General features: G+C 37.9%; 2 protein-coding genes across 5 annotated transcripts in view; one reads left to right on the top strand and one right to left on the bottom strand.

Moving 5' to 3' along the window:
- The window catches only part of LOC135477409 (plexin domain-containing protein 2-like), a 63,194-nt gene extending 58,546 nt beyond the window's left edge, over window positions 1–4,648 (bottom strand). For all 4 annotated transcript variants that reach the window (XM_064757486.1, XM_064757487.1, XM_064757489.1 and 1 more), the window contains exon 1: window positions 4,553–4,648. In XM_064757486.1, coding sequence (XP_064613556.1) covers window positions 4,553–4,637 — 85 coding nt within the window. In that variant the 5' untranslated portion in view covers window positions 4,638–4,648. The remainder of the gene's footprint in view (window positions 1–4,552) is intronic.
- A 5,545-nt stretch (window positions 4,649–10,193) lies between these two features.
- Window positions 10,194–19,799, top strand: LOC135478153 (uncharacterized). The gene is made up of 8 exons (XM_064758424.1): window positions 10,194–10,258; window positions 11,666–11,743; window positions 12,952–13,120; window positions 14,774–14,961; window positions 15,528–15,667; window positions 16,621–16,748; window positions 17,415–17,478; window positions 19,573–19,799. The coding sequence occupies exons 2-8, from the start codon at window positions 11,670–11,672 to the stop codon at window positions 19,797–19,799; spliced, it is 990 nt and encodes a 329-aa protein (XP_064614494.1). The 5' UTR covers window positions 10,194–10,258; window positions 11,666–11,669.
- Window positions 19,800–20,297: the final 498 nt, after the last annotated feature.

Raw genomic sequence — 20,297 nt, 5'->3', positions numbered from 1 at the left:
TCGGGCCTGAGGCAGCCACGCGTAGATCTCATTCCTGCAAAGTCACTATCTGGCCTAGATAAATCATATTATTCACAAGTGAAGCCTTAGTGTGTGTGTGTGTATGTGTGTGTGTGTATGTATATATATATATATATATATATATATATATATATATATATATATATATATATATCCTCAGCTCATATACATGTATACAACCATATCCACTTACTTTCAGTTGTTTGAAAGTGTATTAGCTTATGCTGGTATTAAGTGAAGTTTTAAGTTTTAAATTTTAACCAAATTCAACAGCCAATGAATTTGTCCAGTCAAAGTATAATAGCAGCAAATATCTGTTCCTATTTAATATACTGTTACTCCATTATTTTGAGGCTAAGTACAAAATTAAAAATTTGGTCTAAAGGTTAATCTGGTATTAAGTTTTAAGACAGGTTTGAACAACCGGGGCCAGATGTTTTTGCCAAACTGTATTCCCCTAAACTTTACTCTCCTAATAATGGCCCAAAAATTTCACCCATAGATGCTTTTCATAGGCAAATAAAAGTACACATCCTGTATTTCACCTAAGTCTAACATTTTGTTAAAGTGGCACGTTTGGCTTGCTTCTGATATATTCATTGACATTATTGTTCCCCACAAAACTTTAGTGCTGGCAACAAAAGTGTCTTTTTATGGTTTTATCATTTTATGTGAATCTGAAAGTGCATTTTTTTTACACACAGAAATAAACTATTACTTCTGGCGCTGACAACTCGTAACAAGCAGAAGCTCATGCTACAGTCTGTAACACTATAAGTATTAATAAGAACAAACCACCACGGGCGGTAACAGTGACTGAGTGAACAACTTTATCGACTAGCAGGCAGACAGAGAAATTTTTAGAGCTGCTTGTCCCAGGTGAGTGAGTGAGTGCTCAGGGTTCCAGCTCAGCATGAGTTGGACTTGAATTCACAGTGACCGCATAGGTGAGAGACTTCCAGGTCATTGTGCTGCGCTAGCGCACTAACCAACTGAGCCAATGTACAGAGTTTGTCCAGACTGGATACTAGTAAACTGTATTGTATGCACAAAATCTAACATTCCCTTATAGCAGATTACACTGTGTTATACAATCTATTTGAATGTGGCCCTATACACTGTTGGGGTCTTCAGGTTGTAATTAAATAGAGGATGTCATTAGTCCTTGATGAGAAAGATGTCACTGGTCAGGAATCCAACAACAATGCTATTGTCATGGCAACTTACTTAATATGTCAATACACGACTGATTGTGGACTTCTCCAACAGGTGTCCGCAGGTGAAATTTTATATAATTGTGTTGTTTCTTTTTAATTAGCTTATATATCTTTACAACCTTCATCATGTTAATCTTACTATGAGGAAAATCATTTAACATAAAAAGCAAAAGTGTTTCAGGCCTAATGGAAACAAAAAGCTACATAAATGATACCAGTAAGATACCCTCATTTTCTAACATTTAACTGTCTTTACAAAACTAAAAACAAAAATACACAGACATGAGTTAAATGTGTGTATACATGCATAACATCATTTCCAATTCCTGACAATTTACAACTAACAAAAACACATAAATGTACCCGCAGTAAATAAACAATGTAATTCTTTAATCTTTTCGCATGTTGGAAGCTGTTTATCCAAGTATGTTGTCTGTGTAGACTTGTAAAATTATAAATTTTGTGAAGCCCTAAAATTGGCAAAACCAACCAATGCTAATTTGTCTCCAAAAGCAATATAAAAAGGTCCAACAGACTGCTACGAAAGTTGCTATGTCATACATGAGAAGCTTGAGGAATTAGAGTAACCAACACATTTGCTACATCAGAAATGCTTATTAAATGTGTTGCTGTGGAATTATTTTGTGTTTTAGATTAAACCAGCGAGACGCTTTGCCTTTTGTACACTTTTTTCCATTCAGTCAACATTTAAGTTCTCGGGATGTAAAAGCGCTGGTTTGCTGTGACTATCAGGCCCGTGGCCCAAGAGATCTCGTGTTCAAATCGCGCTCTCACTTTCTGAGTTTTGTCTGCACTTTTAAGTCAACATGTTTGTCAGGTACCTGGCAAAGGTCTGCGGTTTACTCCAAACACCAGTTTCTTCCACCTATAACCCTCACTGGTGTCATATGAGTGAGAAATTCTTGTGCACGGCATTAAACATCAATCAAATACAAAAAAATAACAAATCAATTTTGACCGACTTATCAGCTGAATTTATAACCAGTGGCTTTCATTGCCGAGCAACCACAGGCAATAGATGGTTTTACTGTCTGAACTCACTTAATCTCAGCAAATTTTTTTTCCATTCATATTTTTTTGGTTTATTACCAGTATAAAGAATTAGAAGTTGAAAGATTCTTACAATTATCTCTCTTTTTGTTGTGAGCCATGTTATACAGAATACTGATGCCCCAACGATAGCCATGACACTACAACATTGACACTACTTTTTGATTTTGCATTATTAACTTTATACTCTATTTAACTACCATGTATGTTTACAAACATTACGAAACTAAAATCTTTTCAAAGTTTGAGTATCATGAATATTACCTTATAGTCCTTTTATTTCAAGAAAGAATAACTTCAAGTTTTAAGCAATAAATTTTTGTGGCTTACGTGGGTTCTACTGTTTTACGTAGATTTACATGTAAGCTTTTAAATGTGATAAAGGTAAATATCTGTACATGTACCAGGAAACAATAAGATTCAAATGTAGAAAGTTAATGACTTGCTTCTGTCCACTTAAAACAATTTAAAGCCAGTTTTAATGTAAAACTATATAATAACAGCAACTGACATACGAAAAGCTAAAATGAAAGATATTTTTAAACTGGAAAATTTCAAAAAATGTTTAGCAATCATCACTTATAATATACATTCCTTATTTTCTGAAGAGGAAATGTACAGTTAAAATTCATGAGCAAATTATGTGTCATAATGCTCAGAGTGATACATCACCATTAGTCAACATTCACATCGTCACATGGGCTAAAATCTGTCCTTCATCAACAAACATTCTGCAGTTAATACCAAATTCCAAAAGACATGAAATCCAGACATGAAAAAACATTAGTAACGTTTATTGATAAACCAAACTTTTTTTTACCTACTTACATGGGTGTTGCAAGAGCCTTATCAAAGGAGTGTCCAAAAAAACAAAATGAAAAATATAAAAAATGAATAAAAAAATATGCAGAAACCATGAATAATAATAAAGGGGAACTATTACATTTATAAACACTTGTATGCTAAAATGAGGATTATTTTTAAACCTCTAGATACCAATTTAAAATTACAATAAGTGCATGTACAGCACTATAATATTTATTTCTTTATTTGATTAGGGTTTTACGCCATACTCAAGAATATTTCACTTATACAATGGCAGCCAGCATTACGGTGGGAGGAAACCAGGCAGAGCCCGGGGGAAACCCACGACCATCCACAGGTTGCTGTAGACCTTCCCACATACAGCCAGAAAAGAAGCCAGCATGAGCTGGACATGAAATCACAGCGACCGCATTAGTGAGAGGCTCCTGGGTCATAAAGCTGTGCTAGCGCGCTAAGCAACTGAGCCATGGTGGCCCCCAGCACTATAATAATGAATGTAACAATTCCCAGTACACAAGATAAGAGCTGTAAAATTATGTATTACAGTTGATATGCAATTGTCGTTTGGCTTCAGTCTGATATTAACTCTTTGTACACTGCTTCATCAATAATAGGCCTACTTATAATACATCTTAAGTGTACTTTCAACTTTACGATCCAGAAAAAAAAATCAAAACATTACTAAATTACTAAGACTTTTATTACATTATAAATTATATATATATACATGTGTATATATATATATATATATATATATATAAATACTGATCTCAAACAGAGCTTTACACACGATGTGCAGCCAGAAGATTACCTACTATGACTTGGCCCAAATCTGGGCAGTGAATATTTAAATGACCCAGTTACGTAAAAACTACTCAATAAACCAAAAAGATGTCCAGAAAACACTCTGTGCAAAACTGCTCCAGACATTTGGATATGAAATTGCGACAGTTTACACTTACTGGAAGCTAAATACTACTTGTAAACGTAACCTGATACCAGTCGGGTCAGTAGAGGACAAACACTGAACAGCTTTATACGTTGTTATGAAAGTTGACAGTCATACAACAGTTTATTATGCCAGTCGCTACGAACCGGTCAAAGCGTCTTCGCTGCACTGGTATTCAAGATATTTACCTGTGTAACGTAGCCCTAACAGTTCCATGCGATCATTTAACAGTTACTGAGAAGCAGTTGTATGGGACAAGCAGTAAAACTAGACTGGAATTTCGATATACACCTAGTGAGGCATGAGAACGCTGCTCACTTTTATAGACCGGCCCTCGATCGAAGACAGCGACTAAGCATCGGAACTTCAAATCAAAACACTTCATTCTTTAGTCAGCGTCCCAAAACAAACCGGGAACAAAATCAGGAGGGAAACTAATTTCCAAGATGTTTCAATAAATTCTACTTACCTTTGGCAGTGATCGTCTGTATTAAGGCGAATAGTAAGACAGTAAACAAGCACTCGGAGATCGTAGGCTCCCTCGCTCTCGCCATTTTAATATTGTCACTACTACAGAATACCTGTACGGAACCAGCCGAAGTGCGGGGTGTTGCAAAACCTTCACCGTGCGCAAGGCACGAAGCGGAACTAGCCGACGGTTAACAAGGTGCCTATGAACGGCAATTTACGCGACTAACAACTGTCGGCATAATAGAGTTATGTATGAAGTTCATAAATATTAATAAGACATAATGAACGAGGCTCGATGCGGCCTTGAGCGTTTTCCTGTGAAGGAAAAGCAATAATGGTCAAAATCCCAAAACGGGAAAGGTGTCCAGTTTCTTGACACTCCGGGCGCTATAATTAGGATTACGTGGCGGCTGTGCGTATGTACGAAGCTGTATGTATGCCCGGGATATATATATATATGAACTTACAGCCAAGTGTCGTGATGGCGTCTCAACAAATAATACACTCTAGCTATAACTATATATCCCAGCGCCGTTATTCTTTTTAAATACGGTACATGTATATATATTTTTTCGTTTGCAGTGAATTTTGATGACCGTGAAACTGACAAGTATATTTACCGGTATTTTTCTGTTAAAGCGGTCCTGTTATTTTTTGTTGTTGTATTATATAGAGAGCAACGGAAAGAACCAGTAAGAGCGAATTACCTGATGTCGATATATAACTGATCCCTGTTATAAATAATAAAAAGTTCCATGCAGGCTTGTAGAACACGGGAAATTAAAAAAAATATTTTATTAAAAGACCTCTCGTTTTTCGCAATACTTAAAAGTAAGAGTGGGCATACTACGCAAATTTTAGGTATTAGGGCAGAATAAAATAGCAGTCCATGCGTCAAAGTTATATTTCATCAAACTCCAAGTTTCTTATGTTTTACAGTGAGTATAATTCTCTTGTAGTCTTGTAATCAAATATGAACAGTGTCCAGAATCTCTAGCACTTCATAAATATGTTGAATGTGTTGAATACATCCAAACGTTGGATATATGAACAATCTTGTAATCAAATATGAACAGAGTGTCCAGAATCTCTAGCACTTCATAAATATGTTGAATGTGTTGAATACACCCAAACGTTGGATATATGAACAATCTTGTAATCAAATATGAAGAGTGCTCAGAATCCCTAGCACATCATAAATATGTTGAATGTGTTGAATACATCCCCGCGTTGGGGATATGAACAATCTTGTAATCAAATATGAACAGAGTGTCCAGAATCCCTAGCACTTCATAAATATGTTCAATGTGTTGAATACACCCCCACGTTGGATATATGAACAATCTTGTAATCAAATATGAACAGTGTCCAGAATCCCTAGCACATCATAAATATGTTGAATGTGTTGAATACATCCCCACGTTGGATATACGAACAATCTTGTAATCAAATATGAACAGAGTGTCCAGAATCCCTAGCACTTCATAAATATGTTGAATGTGTTGAATCTTGTAATCAAATATGAAGAGTGTTCAGAATCCCTAGCACATCATAAATACGTTGAATGTGTTGAATACATCTCCGCGTTGGGGATATGAACAATCTTGTAATCAAATATGAACAGAGTGTCCAGAATCCCTAGCACTTCATAAATATGTTCAATGTGTTGAATACACCCCCACGTTGGATATACGAACAATCTTGTAATCAAATATGAACAGAGTGTCCAGAATCCCTAGCACTTCATAAATATGTTGAATGTGTTGAATACACCCCCACGTTGGGGATATGAACAATCAAGGGCAGCTGAGAAAGATGTACATATTTTGATTATCGAGAATTTTTAAACTAACAAGATACATGATTCAGATACTGATTTCATTAATTCTCCAAGAACATGACCTGCGTCTTTCCAACATCAACAACTGTTGACAGCTTCTCTTTGTATGAAGCCGTCCTGTTGACATACTTTATATACTTTCTTAGCTCTTTGGTGGATTGTATTGAACATCGTTTTGGGAATCAGTCTGAATTCCGACCATTGGCCCAGAACATCCAATTTGGTTGACAGTTCTATATTGTTTAGGATATAGAGGTCAAGGAAGGTGATAACAATAAATCTTTTATATTCTTTGGCATATTAGGTCGTTACATATATAGAGAACATGCTGAAAATAAGGTGGACCGGATGAATCTGAATCCATGCCGGTTCAACCTTCTTCATACCCTAATTCTTCAACCTTTTTGCGTACCCTAATTCTTCAGTCTTTTTGCGTACCCTAATTCTTCAAGCTTTTTGCTTACCCTAATTCTTCAACCTTTTTGCGTACCCTTATTCTTCAAGCTTTTTGCATACCGTATAATTCTTCAACCTTTTCAACCACCTCTGCATCTAATATTTTGAAGCATTCTGACAGAGCTATGGCATGTAGAGAAACAACTCGCACAGTTTCATGAAGCCCACACAATATAATTAACATAATAATTATATACATAAATTCCAATGAAAAACATGGTTTTAATGAATGAAAAGGTTGAAGGTTCACAGTATGTTAAGTGTCACATTTGTACTTTTCCCACAGTTTTGCTGGATATTCGTTAGAAGATCAGTTCCACCATAATTTTAAACATGAGTGATCTAAGTGTCTTTCCATCAGTCATGCAAGGAAGGTGTTGAAAGAAAAAGAAAGATTGGTACCATATGATCTGTACTGGGTAGAGACAGACTTGAATACGAGTTTGATAACAGACATCTAAACGTCTTCATGTTTTGGGTGCATCAGTTGATTTCAGATTTTGGATGACAGATTCAACATGTGCTTGTGTTGCAGAAGTGAAACTAAAATGAGAGCATCAAGGTATATAATCTGAAAGGTTTCACCAAAAATCGAGATCTCTTAAATACAGTGGTAAAATACTTGAAATTTATAGGACAATGCATGCGGTGTCATTCCCATTTATATCATTTATGCTGGACTAGGGTGGGGTGGGTGGGGCAATGTCTTAGATTTGTCCCTACCCCATGCAGAAAAATATTTTAAGAATTCTAGAAAGTTTTGAAAGGCGAGAATATATGGCTCTTATGCTGGATAGACAAACAACGGTGCAATGAATTGGATTTTGAGGTTATTTCAAGTGTTAAGCTTAAGTATTTTGGTATGACTCTATCTTACCCTGCATGGTCAAACGCCCCATGCATGCATGTGCACCGTCGACCGCCATCTATGTACAGTGGCATCTCTGTCATCAAGCAAACAATAAGAGCGCTGAGATAGAAACTCCAGGTATAAGTCTGGGCTTGAACGTAAACCTATAGTGTGTCAAGCAGTATCGCGGACGATATTCATGCCAATGGAGATGCGGAATATTTTTTAATCCCGTGAAGTGGCACTAGTGTGGTGCAGGCCATTGTTACGTCAAGAATGGATTGTAGCGTAACGTCTACACAGTTACAACGTATTATAGTTTCTGTTGTAAGGTGGTACTTTCTGTACTGTGACATCATCAGGATGAGCTGGGAGAGGAACATTTGACGTCAATAAAATGACGTCAAGGTCCTGCTGATAAACATGACGGCCGTTAAAAGCCAATGCAGTCACACTTTGCTCTAGGGCCATGGAGCTGTCGTAAACTTAATCAGACTTAGTCTTATTTCTGAATTCTCTAACGTTACTTTTCACCTGTCATAACGGATAAACATAACTGTTAGCATTTAAGTAAAAATCCCTATAAGCTGAGACTAACATTCTCGTGTTCGTGTGTTCGAATGATAGGCGTACAATGATTTATACATCACCTCTGAGATTCCCTTATCATATTTTAATCATGGTCAATCGAGATTCACTCCGACTGAAACTTGAGAAACTGTTTGCAGTCACACCTATTAACTGACACATCCACCCTTGCGGGACTCCAGTGCATCTGTGTAATATCACGGCATTGCATGAAACAAAATGCACTTTGTGACAAAATGTGCAGAGGCCTCGCTACGATTGTTTGCGACGCTTGTACGTAATTCGTGCGACAAAGACAGTGCGGTTAATATTAATTATTATGTATATACATTGCTGCATGCACGGTAAAAACGTTCAGATATAAGCGCATATATAAAATAAATGACCAGCGGTTTTACCGCTTCCGCGTGCTGATTATTTGAAAGGATGGAGATGGAACATCTATAGATGAGGCCACATCTATTTAGAGGAAAAGTTCAAAATTGTATATATGCATCACCAGATAGTCTGCTCAGAACTACAGATTGGAGTATAGTTTTACACATATTTCATGAATTTTTGAAATGAAATATATTCAAATGTTTGAAGGTGGGCTGTAGCGACCGAATTGCCAGATATTCTGACGTATAATCGCCCTTTTTTCCTTGTATGTTAATGCACCTAGCAGCGAAATATTTCAGAATATCATTTAAGTATAATGTTTGACGTAAATATAAATTAGAGAAGCTATTCCAATACTAAAAGCTGTGTTTAAGTCCGTAAAACTTCTTGTGATGCCAGAATACCCATACAAATAGGGGCCTATATATGCTCTATAAAGCCAACGATTGAATTCAGAAGTCTGAATAAAAAGTTATTTTTATGTAAAACATGTCTGGTCTCACCAACCTTTTTTTTTTTTTATTCGTTAGCTTTCTTTCACTTTCACAATCTGAAAAGGCGTTGGGGGTGGAGGTGGGGTTATGCTACTTCGATGAAACGGACTGTTGTCTAATAAACATACTGGCTGGTCAAATACATATGGGTGGTGGTGATGTTGTCGGGGGTGGGCCTTGGGGGCTCCGTGGTCGAGTGGATTAGCACGCCAGCGCGGCACAATGACCAAGGAGCCTCTCGCCAATGCGGCCGCTGCGAGTTCAGTTCAGTTAATGCTGGCTTCCTCTCCGGTCGTACGTGGGAAGGTCTTCCAGCAACTTGCGGATGGTTGTGGGTTTTCCCCCGGGCTCTACCTGCTTTTCTCCCACCATAATGTTGCCCGCCGTCATATAAGTGAAACATTCCTGAGTACGGCGTAAAACACCAGCCAAATAAATAAATAAATAAATAAATAAATCAAATACATATATAACCTAGTTGTTACATATTCGTCCCAGATTTTGGCTGGTATAAAGGCAAGGTATCCAACAGTCTATTACAACACGGAAATGATGCTCTCCACTGCTTATCTTTCCTGTTCTGTATTATATACTGGACTAATACCGTTTTGACAAAATGTTGGACGGGCAATAAAAACAAATCAAAAGAACCTGTCAACATGCCTACCTTATATTTTATAAGGAGTACGTGAGTTATCATGCAAACTCTTATTGTTATTTTATTTTTAAAGGTAGAAGACGTATATTTTGACAGTATGCTTTACTGTAGCATATTTATTTATATAAATATGACGTTAAAAAAGCGCTACATGCACTGGCGTTATTCATGGCAGACAAGATATGCACTGTTGAATCCTTTGCAAGCTGAACATTTTGTGGAGAGTCCGTGAATTGGGATTCTCGATTAAATACCAATCTTATTTTTTAACTAACCCAATCAGCGGAAACTACCGACGATTTCCATTTTAGGCAAAAGAGTGCTTGCAACCAGACAAACTGATTGGTCAAAGCCTCAAAACACAACCGTCCGCGAAATTTAATGGCGGCTTCAGCTTTGTAAAGTGATAATTTTGTCGCTTTTCAGGGACATATTTGGTAAGATCTTGGGGTGTATAGTGTTATATGATACACATGGGTTCGGGGCTATGTTTTATGTGTAATTTTCTCCAATTGTTGCCAATATAATAGAGATTTGATGTGGACTGGTACTGTGAACGTTTTTATTCATGTCAAACGTGAAACGATGTCAATGTTGTTGTTGTAGTTCAAGTTGTACACTGTTGAAATGGGACCCGTGTATGCCTTGTTGTTGGCTTCACGCCGAAAGTGCCCAAATCGTGACATATTTCATACATAGGGAACTCATTCTCTTCAGGGGCGCTGAACAAATTCAAGGCAAAAAAAAATTCACAATGAGAAAATTGCAAGCTATCCAGAAAAAAATCAGTAGTCAGCCTAGTTCAGTTAAATTAAATGTTGGGCAATTTCAGATATTTACCAGCCTCCTCGTTTAATTGTCGAATTGATAAACCTAGTAGGTCCATTCTTCAAAGCACTTTGCAGAAGGAAGTTGGCCATTAAATCCACTCTAAAACGCCGACACGCCGATTTCTGGTGTGGCATGAGAAAAGATGGGTCTTTTCAATCACTCCTGCAAGTTTCAATCAATTTCAGATGGAGACTCTCTCAAACTAATGCAGCTAAAATACATGATTTTACTATAATTGCTAGAATCAATATACACCTTGCAAAAACTCATCTGTGAGCTCAGTATGATTCCTTGTGTATCGGTATATAGGCCTACGTTACATGGAAGCTGAGCATTATGTAAGTACATCCAGCTGACTGTGGGCTACCTGCTTAATGGCACTTTTGGGTATTGCCGTAAAATCAAATCTTTTGGCTGTGTTCGTAGCGTGAGCCCTTGCCTAATTTCACCTAAACCTGTGTTAAGTGTTGAAACTTTTGAGCAAATGATTTGGCAGATAGGATCAGGTTTTAAGCAGGTTAAAACAAAATGGCATTGTTTAAAACCTAATTTTGTACAGATGTTCTTGCCGTTTTGCCTTATGAGACAAGTGAATGTGACACAGTACTGCTTGGTCGTTACATCATTGTTAGTTGAGTACATGTTCGGCTAAAGCTGGCCTAGAACAGCTGAAGTCTTAGCGTTTATAGTTACAATGTTAAATTCACTTTCATGGCCATATCACATCTACACTAAAGTGAAAATGGGCTATGGGTGGCAGTGGCAGGCCTTTCAGCTGTTACCTTGATGCTGCTGTGGATCTTCTTTGGTCAATCCCACTATCTTCCCATCTCTGTATATATGCCAAAGTGGCAATTTTACAGTAGAGCACTTACTCCCATGTCCTGTTTCAGAACTGGTTAAATTACGAGGGCTATAGTTTTATGATATGATATGATATGATATAGTTTTGTATGACTGCGATGGATTATTATGTAAAAATATTTCAGCAGACTGCTTTTTTTGGCCCATAGGGAAATGGCTTCAAGGCATAGCACAACAAAGGGCTCTGAGACATCTTCAGGGACGATAAAATCCTACTTCAAGACCAGGTAAATTTATTCTGTGGTTTACATTTTATGTACATACTTGTAAGTAATCTCAACTTTTTCACATATTAAAATCAGCTCATGACTGATGAGGTGGTTTATTTTCTTTTTACCCCTTGGCCAACTTTATCTGTTATACTTAAGGTGTTCACCAAAACTACTCAGTTCTGAGCCAAAGTCAATTAAATTTCATACACACATTCATTGCTTGTCAATGTAAACCGCTTTTGTTCTACCTTCTGAGATCAGAGACTTTCATATTATGTTTACTTGATGCAATAACTTATCTTCAAAACTACATCGCCACAATATGGCTGAAATATTGCTGATGTGGCGTTAAGCCGCAATCATTCGAAACCGCGTGTCAGTATTGAGCCAAATGCTATAGTACTTCTACTCTGATAGGCCGTCCATTCTTGATCAGATTGTGGTCAGTGCAAATGACCTTAGATATACTTTGTCAGTTCATGTGTGGCTCTTTAGCTGTGCAACCAGACAAACTGATTGGTCAATGTCTCAGTGTCAGTGTCTCAAAACACACATTCTGGTCAATAATGTGTGATCCAGTCTTATTGAATGGGGTTCCCTGTTGTGATAAGTGGTAAAGCTCAATTTCAGACATTAAAGGGGCATTTTATTTTGGTCCTAAATGACTACAGAAAGCAGTGGATGTATGGGTGTCTGAAATGCCCTAGTCTGGTTACATGTATCATTTACATTGTATGACTAATGAAGGGGTCAAAATATTTGATATTTTTAGCATTTCAGGGTGATGACTTTACAAATGTAGTTTGCATCCAGTATGATTTAAATGTGTCAAATGTATTAGATTCCAGTTATTAGATTAGATTCCATATTAATGGAAAACATAATGGGAGTGGATAAAATATCACAATCGTCTACGTGTGTGACACATGTATATTTGCATGATACAAAGTCATCTTTGTGATGACATGATTTTTGTTTGAGGTCATTTTCATTTTGAGCTGTTAAGAACGCGTGAACAACCAACCATTTCGACATCTCTCATTTGATAGTCAGGCTATAACTATGTACAGCATGTCTTTGTCGACACTGAATCAGGAAAAGTTTTGTTGTACAGATGTTGAAATATCCGTGTTTGAGAACATCTCCAAATTTGCCAATCCACCTGCACTGTGTTCAGTGTGCAGCAATTCGTCAGTGTGACATGCTTTTTTTTTTTTCTTCAGCAAAAATGTACGAAGTCGAATACCCGTGCATGCTCCATCAAAGAAAAACCAGTCTGAAGGGACGAAGAAGACCAGGGTTCGTCCTGTACCAGACTTTTCCAAGTTACATCAGCAGTGGCAGGAAAAACTGGAATGTGGGAAGGCAGTCACCAAAAAGCCATGCACAGTTGTAAGATTTTAGCTATGGTTGGCTGGGTTAAGCATAGTATGAAGTAAGGTCTTTTAACTACAAAATATCACTGGCCAGAATGATTAGAGCCCTGTGAGATCTATAGGCCCTCCAGTGAAATAAAGGAAAATGTGATTTTTTCCGAGTCTACATGTAAGCATGTTGGTAATGGTATTAAATGTTAATAAGCCACAGGCCAGTTGAACCAGTGGATCATTGTTAATTTTAAGCACTGGAATCATAGGATGGGGGCAGTGGTGCCCTGTGGCTGAGGTGGTTAGCGCACCAGTATGCTGCAATAACCCAGAAACTTTTCACCAATGTGGTTGCTGTGAGTTCAAGTCCCACTCATGCTGGCTTCCTCTCTGGCCATGTGTGGGAAGGCCCTCAGCAACTTTCAGATGGTCGTGAGTTTCCCTCGACATTGCTGGGCTCTGCCTGGTTTCCTTCCACCATAAGGTTGACCACTGTTGCATAAGTGAAATGTTCTTGAGTTCTGAGTAAAACACCAATCAAATAAATAAATAAACATGGAATTTTAGAGTGACTTGAAATATTTGTGTTAACAATTTCACACCTGATTCCACATAAGTTAAATTAATTAAGGTAATTGATAATTTTTTATGTCATCAAAAAGCTGTTGTGGATAATTTACTAGGTCACAGTCTCCATTGTTTCATGAACATAAAATTCATTAACAGTATAAATGTTAATTTTCATGAATATAAATGGGAGGTTAATTGGGTGATTTTGTTTTTATAGCAGTATTAGTATCTTTTAATTTTCATAGTGACTTTTTTGTCCAAGAAGAGCATTTTTTGTCAATATTCAAAAGGACGAGGTTCAGTTACTGTATTCAGACCAGTAGATTAGCCCCTGATTTTGGAATGAACTGGGTTGTAAAAAGAAAGACAGCAAATATATAATATAGCCAGAGTTATTCAGAAAGAGGGGTGAAAACAGACCTAACTGGTCACAGACATTCTTTGGTGAAGTGCTGTATAAATCAAGTATATGTAATAGTAAGGAATTGTTATGAAGCCATTGGAGGCACCATGTTACAGCATCCAGAAACACCGTGTTACGGCATCCAGAAACACCATGTTACAGCATCCAGAAACACCATGTTACAGCATCCAGAAACACCATGTTACAGCATCCAGAAACACCATGTTACGGCTTCCAGAAACACCATGTTACGGCATCCAGAAACACCATGTTACAGCATCCAGAAACACCATGTTGCATCAGTCATGCCCCGTGTTAAAAGACACAGTTCGGGTGGCGTTAGCTGAAACAGATGCATCCTCCGGTTATAGAAATAACTCACACCTGATTGGTAGGGTGGTGCATTCCATCGTCTCCGTGGGCATGATTTCGCTCGCTTTGAAGTGAAATATCTCAGTGATGTTATGTTTTTTAAACATCATGTGGAATACTGTATCGATGCATATATATATATTTGGTCTGGTGTTGTCTTTCCTCTTGTGTCTTCCAGCCTTTTAACTTAAGGAAATTGAACATATAGTAAGATGTCTTTTTGACCTTTAAGAAGACTTTTGTATGGTGTAACTTTGCACTGACATTACATTGTTAGTGCAGGAACATACATGTATGTATCGGATATTCAGAGCTATAATGCTTGTTTCACAGTCTCAGGAATTTGACTTAACCAGGCCAGGGACGAGTTTCACGCATGCAGTTCAGCGGGAACTGAGCTTCTCCTGTGAATCTCCAGCGACATCAGGGGCAGGTAACCCACAGACTTCTCTCTGCGACATCAGGCTGGTGGATGAGGACGTGCAATGTGAAAGCCACAATCGCTTTGAACCTGCCAAAGGGTATTAAAGTTGTGGATTTATATTTATAATGAGTGATCATAGGATTTAAATGTTTAAATTTAGGACAGCTAATTTTAGGTGTCCACTAATTTTTCAAAGGAAGTTTGGAGATTTAAAAATTTACAAGTCGCTTTTGGGAGTTCTGAAGAATCTCATCAAAGATGAACTGTTATTTCAAAAACTTATTTTAACTTTCCATGGCCATATAAGACCATTACAATAAAATACTGACCAACCCAACAAAAAAGTGACTTCTAAAGTTTTCTGACGTCCATTGTATGAGTGAAAAATTCCTTTGTAAAACGACAATCAAATATGTGAATAATATTGTGCTGTAAGTTGGTGTGTTCAGAAATGACTGTTCTTATTTTCCCTTGCTGGCTTCCTTTCCGGGTGTACGTGGAAAGGTCTGGCAGCAAGCAGCAGATGGTCGTGGGTTTCCACTGGGCTCTGCTTGGTTTCCTCCCACCATAATGTTGGCCGCTGTCATATAAGTGAAATATTCTTGAGTATGGCATAAAACACCAATCAAATAAATAAGTAAATTATTTTCCTTCTGTTTATAGGGTAAAAAGGCGCGTGTTGGGAGACTTGACATCCGGAGAACTGAACTCCCTCAATAAGTCTCCACGGACTAGCAGTAAACAGAAGTCAAAGTTCACCGCTAGCCTTGTACTACAGCTGACAGGTGAACAGCACGAAACAGGTAACTGGACACGGAATGACAAAAGATGTGAAACGTACCTGCAGGTGTATGTTTGAAAGTGTATTAGCCAGTACTGGTATTTAGTCATATTTCATATTTAAAAATTTTAGCCAAACTCAGCAGCCAATGTAGATCTTCAAGTCAAAGTAAACTGCCGAAGGTTTAGTTCATATTTGATGAACTGTTTTTTGTTTAGGCTAAGTACAAAATTGAAGGTTTGGCTTAAAGTTAAATCTAATATTTAGCCTTAAACCAGTTTTGAACAACCAGGCCCTGGGGTCAAAATGTTTGATATTTTAAGCTCTTCAGAATGATGACCTGGACAAAAACTTAGCTCATCCAATATCATTTCAAGGTGTGAAATGTGTGAGATTCCATTCAGAAACATTGAAACACAAGGTGGTAATTGATAAATTGCAACAAACACATCATTTATGTGTCTGAAATTATGAACATTTCCATGATTCACTGTAATCTTTTTGATGACTAGATCTTTTTTATTTTGAGCTTTCCAAAACAAGATAATGACAAGACATTTTGACGCCTGAAGTCTGTGCAACTTGCATAACACAAATTAAGAAAGAGTCATGGCTGAAAGGGTCTAACCTAATCCCTTACCCTTTTTTGCATATGAAAGAGCAACTTAAAATGCAATTTATGCACATTATTAATTTGATTTTGTAGACAAAACTAGATTGGTGGAGTCGGCTAGTTTCAGTATCAGGTCTGGCCCATGGACTAATGATCATTCGTTCATTCTTCGTTAACCTAGTCTAGGCCTCCACAAACTGACATAAGGTAATCTGGCGCTGGGTTACACCAGAAAGATATTATTAATTACACACATGGTGACTGACTGTCATTCCCCCTGAAACAAATTTTGTGTGACCTCTAGGGGCATTGGATCAGCTGTTTTCCATTTATTCACATAATACATGATTACTCTGTCACAGGTGAGAATTTTGTCAGAGATGATAGAGCCTTAGAGAGTATACTGTCTGAGCAGGGTGTTCAGCCTGGAGTTGTCTCCCCTGGTGGTCTTGCCCACTACCCTACCCGCTTAACAGAACAACCCTCACAGGTAAGCCTCAAAAGCCCCACGGTTAGTTACCTCAAGCACACCCAACTTACACAACATTGGCATTGACAGGGTGTGAAAGTAACACTGGTCTACTCTTTTGATCGAGCCAGTAAAGTAAAACAAACCCAGGACAGGCTGGTCTGTTGTGCTTTATCAATGTTTTGTTGACTCGAAATGCATTTGCAATCAAACTATCATGAAAAAAGATCTATCATTTTGTTTACAAGATGCTAAACATTCAGATGGAAATAAATCCTAGATCAGTTTTCCGTGATTTAGTTGAAGGACCAGCTAGTATCCAAAAAGGCCAGTAGATCTCAGTGGATGCTGTTTGTATTGGCCTGTAACATTTTGCACATGCAGTTGATTTTGACCTTTCATTTAACAAGGTTCAGATACTTAAGTGGAAAACTAAGGGGTTCTACTCTAAAGTTTTTATTGGGTTTCCCCTAGGTTCTGCCCAGTTTGCTCCCAGCATAATGCTGGTCACCGTCAAAATATTCTTGAGTACAGTGTAAAATACCAGTGAATTAAATATAAATTTTTATTGGGCCCTTGGCTGAATTTCGATTGTCCCTACGATTGTCTAACCCTGTAAGTTCCAATAGGGTTGGGTTACTGCCAACAAAGAATTTCTAAATGATGTTGTTGTTCCATTTCTTTCAGGCTCCACGATTGTCTCTCTTTGGGCAGAAAGCGTCGCGTTTCTCCATGAGAGAACTACATGCAGGTGGGTGGAAAGTGTCCAAAGAAGTGTTCGTCTGTACGCTTCTGAAAGACTCTAATTCCTTAATCTTTTCTCAGATGAAAGAGCAGCTTTCAGTGCGGTTTGTGCACATTTGTAGTTTGATATTGGAGACGAAACTACATTTGTGGAGTTGGCCAATTTCAGGGCTTAGTTTTAGCAGTCTACACAGAATAATGCCCTCAGCAAATAAACACCTTTGCAAACCTGTGAAAAGTATTGAAGAATTACAATACTCAAAACAGCAGTACAAATACTTTTTCTTTTGTTGTGTGTGTGTGGGGGGGGGGGAGAGGCGTCATTTTCAACAAATCTTATTTGATCGATTTCTGGTTTACCTCGTCACAAATTAGAGTTCCAGGGCAATAATTATGTGACACTAAAAAAGATAAAAAAAATTCAGAATCCCTTTTTGTTGAAACAGGAATAATTTTCTACCTCAGTGCCAGTGTTTCCACCATGTGTGAGAACAGATGCTTATATGGTTACTTCTGATCCAAACAATAAAATTTATTCTTTGTTTCTCCTTATGTTATGGTCATGCATGATAACAGAATCTTCTAGAAGTGGATGTAAGGAAAAACTAAAACATGACTTCACCGGGTTTAACTGTTTTCAGTTCAAACGGTTAGCGTACCAGAGTTTTACAATGACTCTGGAATCTCTCACCAATGCGGTTGCTGTGAGTTCAAGTCAACCACTTGCTGGTCTCCTCTCTGGTCATATTTGTGAAGCTCAACCAGCAACCTGCAGGCCGTGAAATTTGGGTGGTTGATCTAACCGAAAAATCGGTTACGGGTTTTAAGCCTTGAACAACCGATCCTTCGGTTTTGCCACCACACGAAAACAGGCCAATCATTCGTCCACATTAGTAATTGGCCAATACAGTACTTTCAAGCAGATTTTTTCCTTTCATTTACTGTAACTTGGGCAAGGCATATTAATTTGCGTTTGAAGTTCTCAGATAGCACAATGGCTATATGCATGAAAGGTGATCAGCATAGATCAGGACGTCACTATTAAACATGTCTGTTATACACGCAGAGAATCGCATGACTTTCAAGGCCAGACCAGCATGTGTTATATTCCGGAGTATTTTTATTTTGTTTCAAAGATTAATAATTACTTTTACAGGTAGCTACTTGTAGTGTGTGTAATATCCAACTGGCTTATGGAGCCCTCACCATCCCTGTCTGAGAAAATGGTTTTGTCCCCAGGGTGAAATGATATAACCATTGATATGAGGGAATGTCAAAGATAACCTGTTCATGGGAAGTTGTTGACTAGTGAAAGTTTAAAATCTGCCTATTGTTAGCTCACTAAGAGCACAGTTCATGACTGATGAATGCTGCTAGCTAGCCTTGTTCTATGTACATAACAAAGGAGACGTGTAGTGCGCATGCTCAAGGCGGGAAAAATGTGGTTGAAAGTCAAATAGTAATTTCTTAGCCAATAGTTTTAATATTCTGTCATAACATGGAAGTCTTCTCAGGAGGTTACCTGTGGGCCAGCAGGAAGTTAGTAGGTGGTTTGTAGACTGGACTTGAAGGCACAAATGACAGGAGACAGTGCGGATGCATTAGCGCAGACCTCAACGAAATTTGGTCAGAGCGGAAAGCTGGTGACTGCGTTTAGTGCATAATGGCATTGAGTTCAAGTTCAGTAGGACACTTTGCAGCATCACGGCACCAAATGACGGTTTTCATTCACACTGGTAGTAGCTTGTAGCGGACAAGTATTCAAACACCCTGCGAAGAGGTAGCTCTGACATCTGACATGGCTTCTATTTTGTGGTAGTTTTTGTTATATTATACAGATCAGCGTAACCGATTTATCGGTTTGCACAATTACACTTTACGTAACCGACACGCGAACGAAACAATTGGCCAAATTTTCGTGGCCTGAGCTTGCAAATGGCTCTGCCTGGTTTCCTCCCGCCGTAATGCTAGCCACAATTGCATAACCGAAATGTTGTTGAGTATGGCATAAAACTGTTGGTCAATCAGTCAGTTAATTAATTTTATCTTAGAAAGTTTTTCTTTCTACTCTGTGAGAGAACTACAAAATTTTCCTCTCCAGGGAGTCCAGGTTTATTTGGAGTGGAACCAGTGCGTGTCCGAAATTCCATTTACATGACTTACAAACCTCGGCCAAGACTTCAAGAGACAACGCCCAGGAGAGAAACCCCCAGGCCAAAGCTGCAGGCAAGTAACCCCACCATAGAGTTCATGTCTTATGAGAAGTTAGATCTGATAGCTGCTCTCATTCTGACTTGTTGCTTAGTAGATGTTTTGTCACCGCTTTAGTAACTGCAACAATCAGACAAATAAATAAATAAAAAAATTTTCAATTCTTAGTATTTTCTCCTTTTGTATAATTATTTAGTTGTATAAAATTTGTTGTCTTTCATGTTTTGTGCAGGCTCTGCGAGTGCCTATCAGCCATCAGTCACCGAGCCACTTACAGTCGCAGGCTGTTACCACTCCGGCCTCCTGTCTCAAAAAAAGCACCACACAAGTAAGTTATTGCCTGGCATGTGATGTAATGATTATGGCCATAAAAACTGGTTGTTATATACAGTGTATAAAATTTATTATACTAATTTATTAGTATAAAAAATCTTTTAAAAATATTTTTTAATTATCCTGTTATTTTATGCATATTTTTGTTCAGAGAACAAATTTTTTTCAAAAACGATGTCAGCGTGGGAATTCATGAAATGGGGATCATGAGAGCACCTTAGTGCCAACGGCTGGGTTTTGCTCTACAAATTAGTAACTAATAAACTTTATCTGAACGTGTTT

Source organism: Liolophura sinensis, chromosome 11, assembly GCF_032854445.1.
Source record: "Liolophura sinensis isolate JHLJ2023 chromosome 11, CUHK_Ljap_v2, whole genome shotgun sequence".
Lineage (NCBI taxonomy): Eukaryota > Metazoa > Mollusca > Polyplacophora > Chitonida > Chitonidae > Liolophura > Liolophura sinensis.
This window is presented reverse-complemented; position numbering and strand designations above follow the sequence as displayed.

Bases quoted from the DNA above. Each gene is read 5' to 3' on its own strand.
- LOC135478153 (XM_064758424.1), top strand. From the start codon at position 11,670: ATGGCTTCAAGGCATAGCACAACAAAGGGCTCTGAGACATCTTCAGGG. The intron at 16,749-17,414 runs GTAAGCCTCAAA...CATTTCTTTCAG, and splicing joins TAACAGAACAACCCTCACAG to GCTCCACGATTGTCTCTCTT. The intron at 17,479-19,572 runs GTGGGTGGAAAG...TTTCCTCTCCAG, and splicing joins CATGAGAGAACTACATGCAG to GGAGTCCAGGTTTATTTGGA.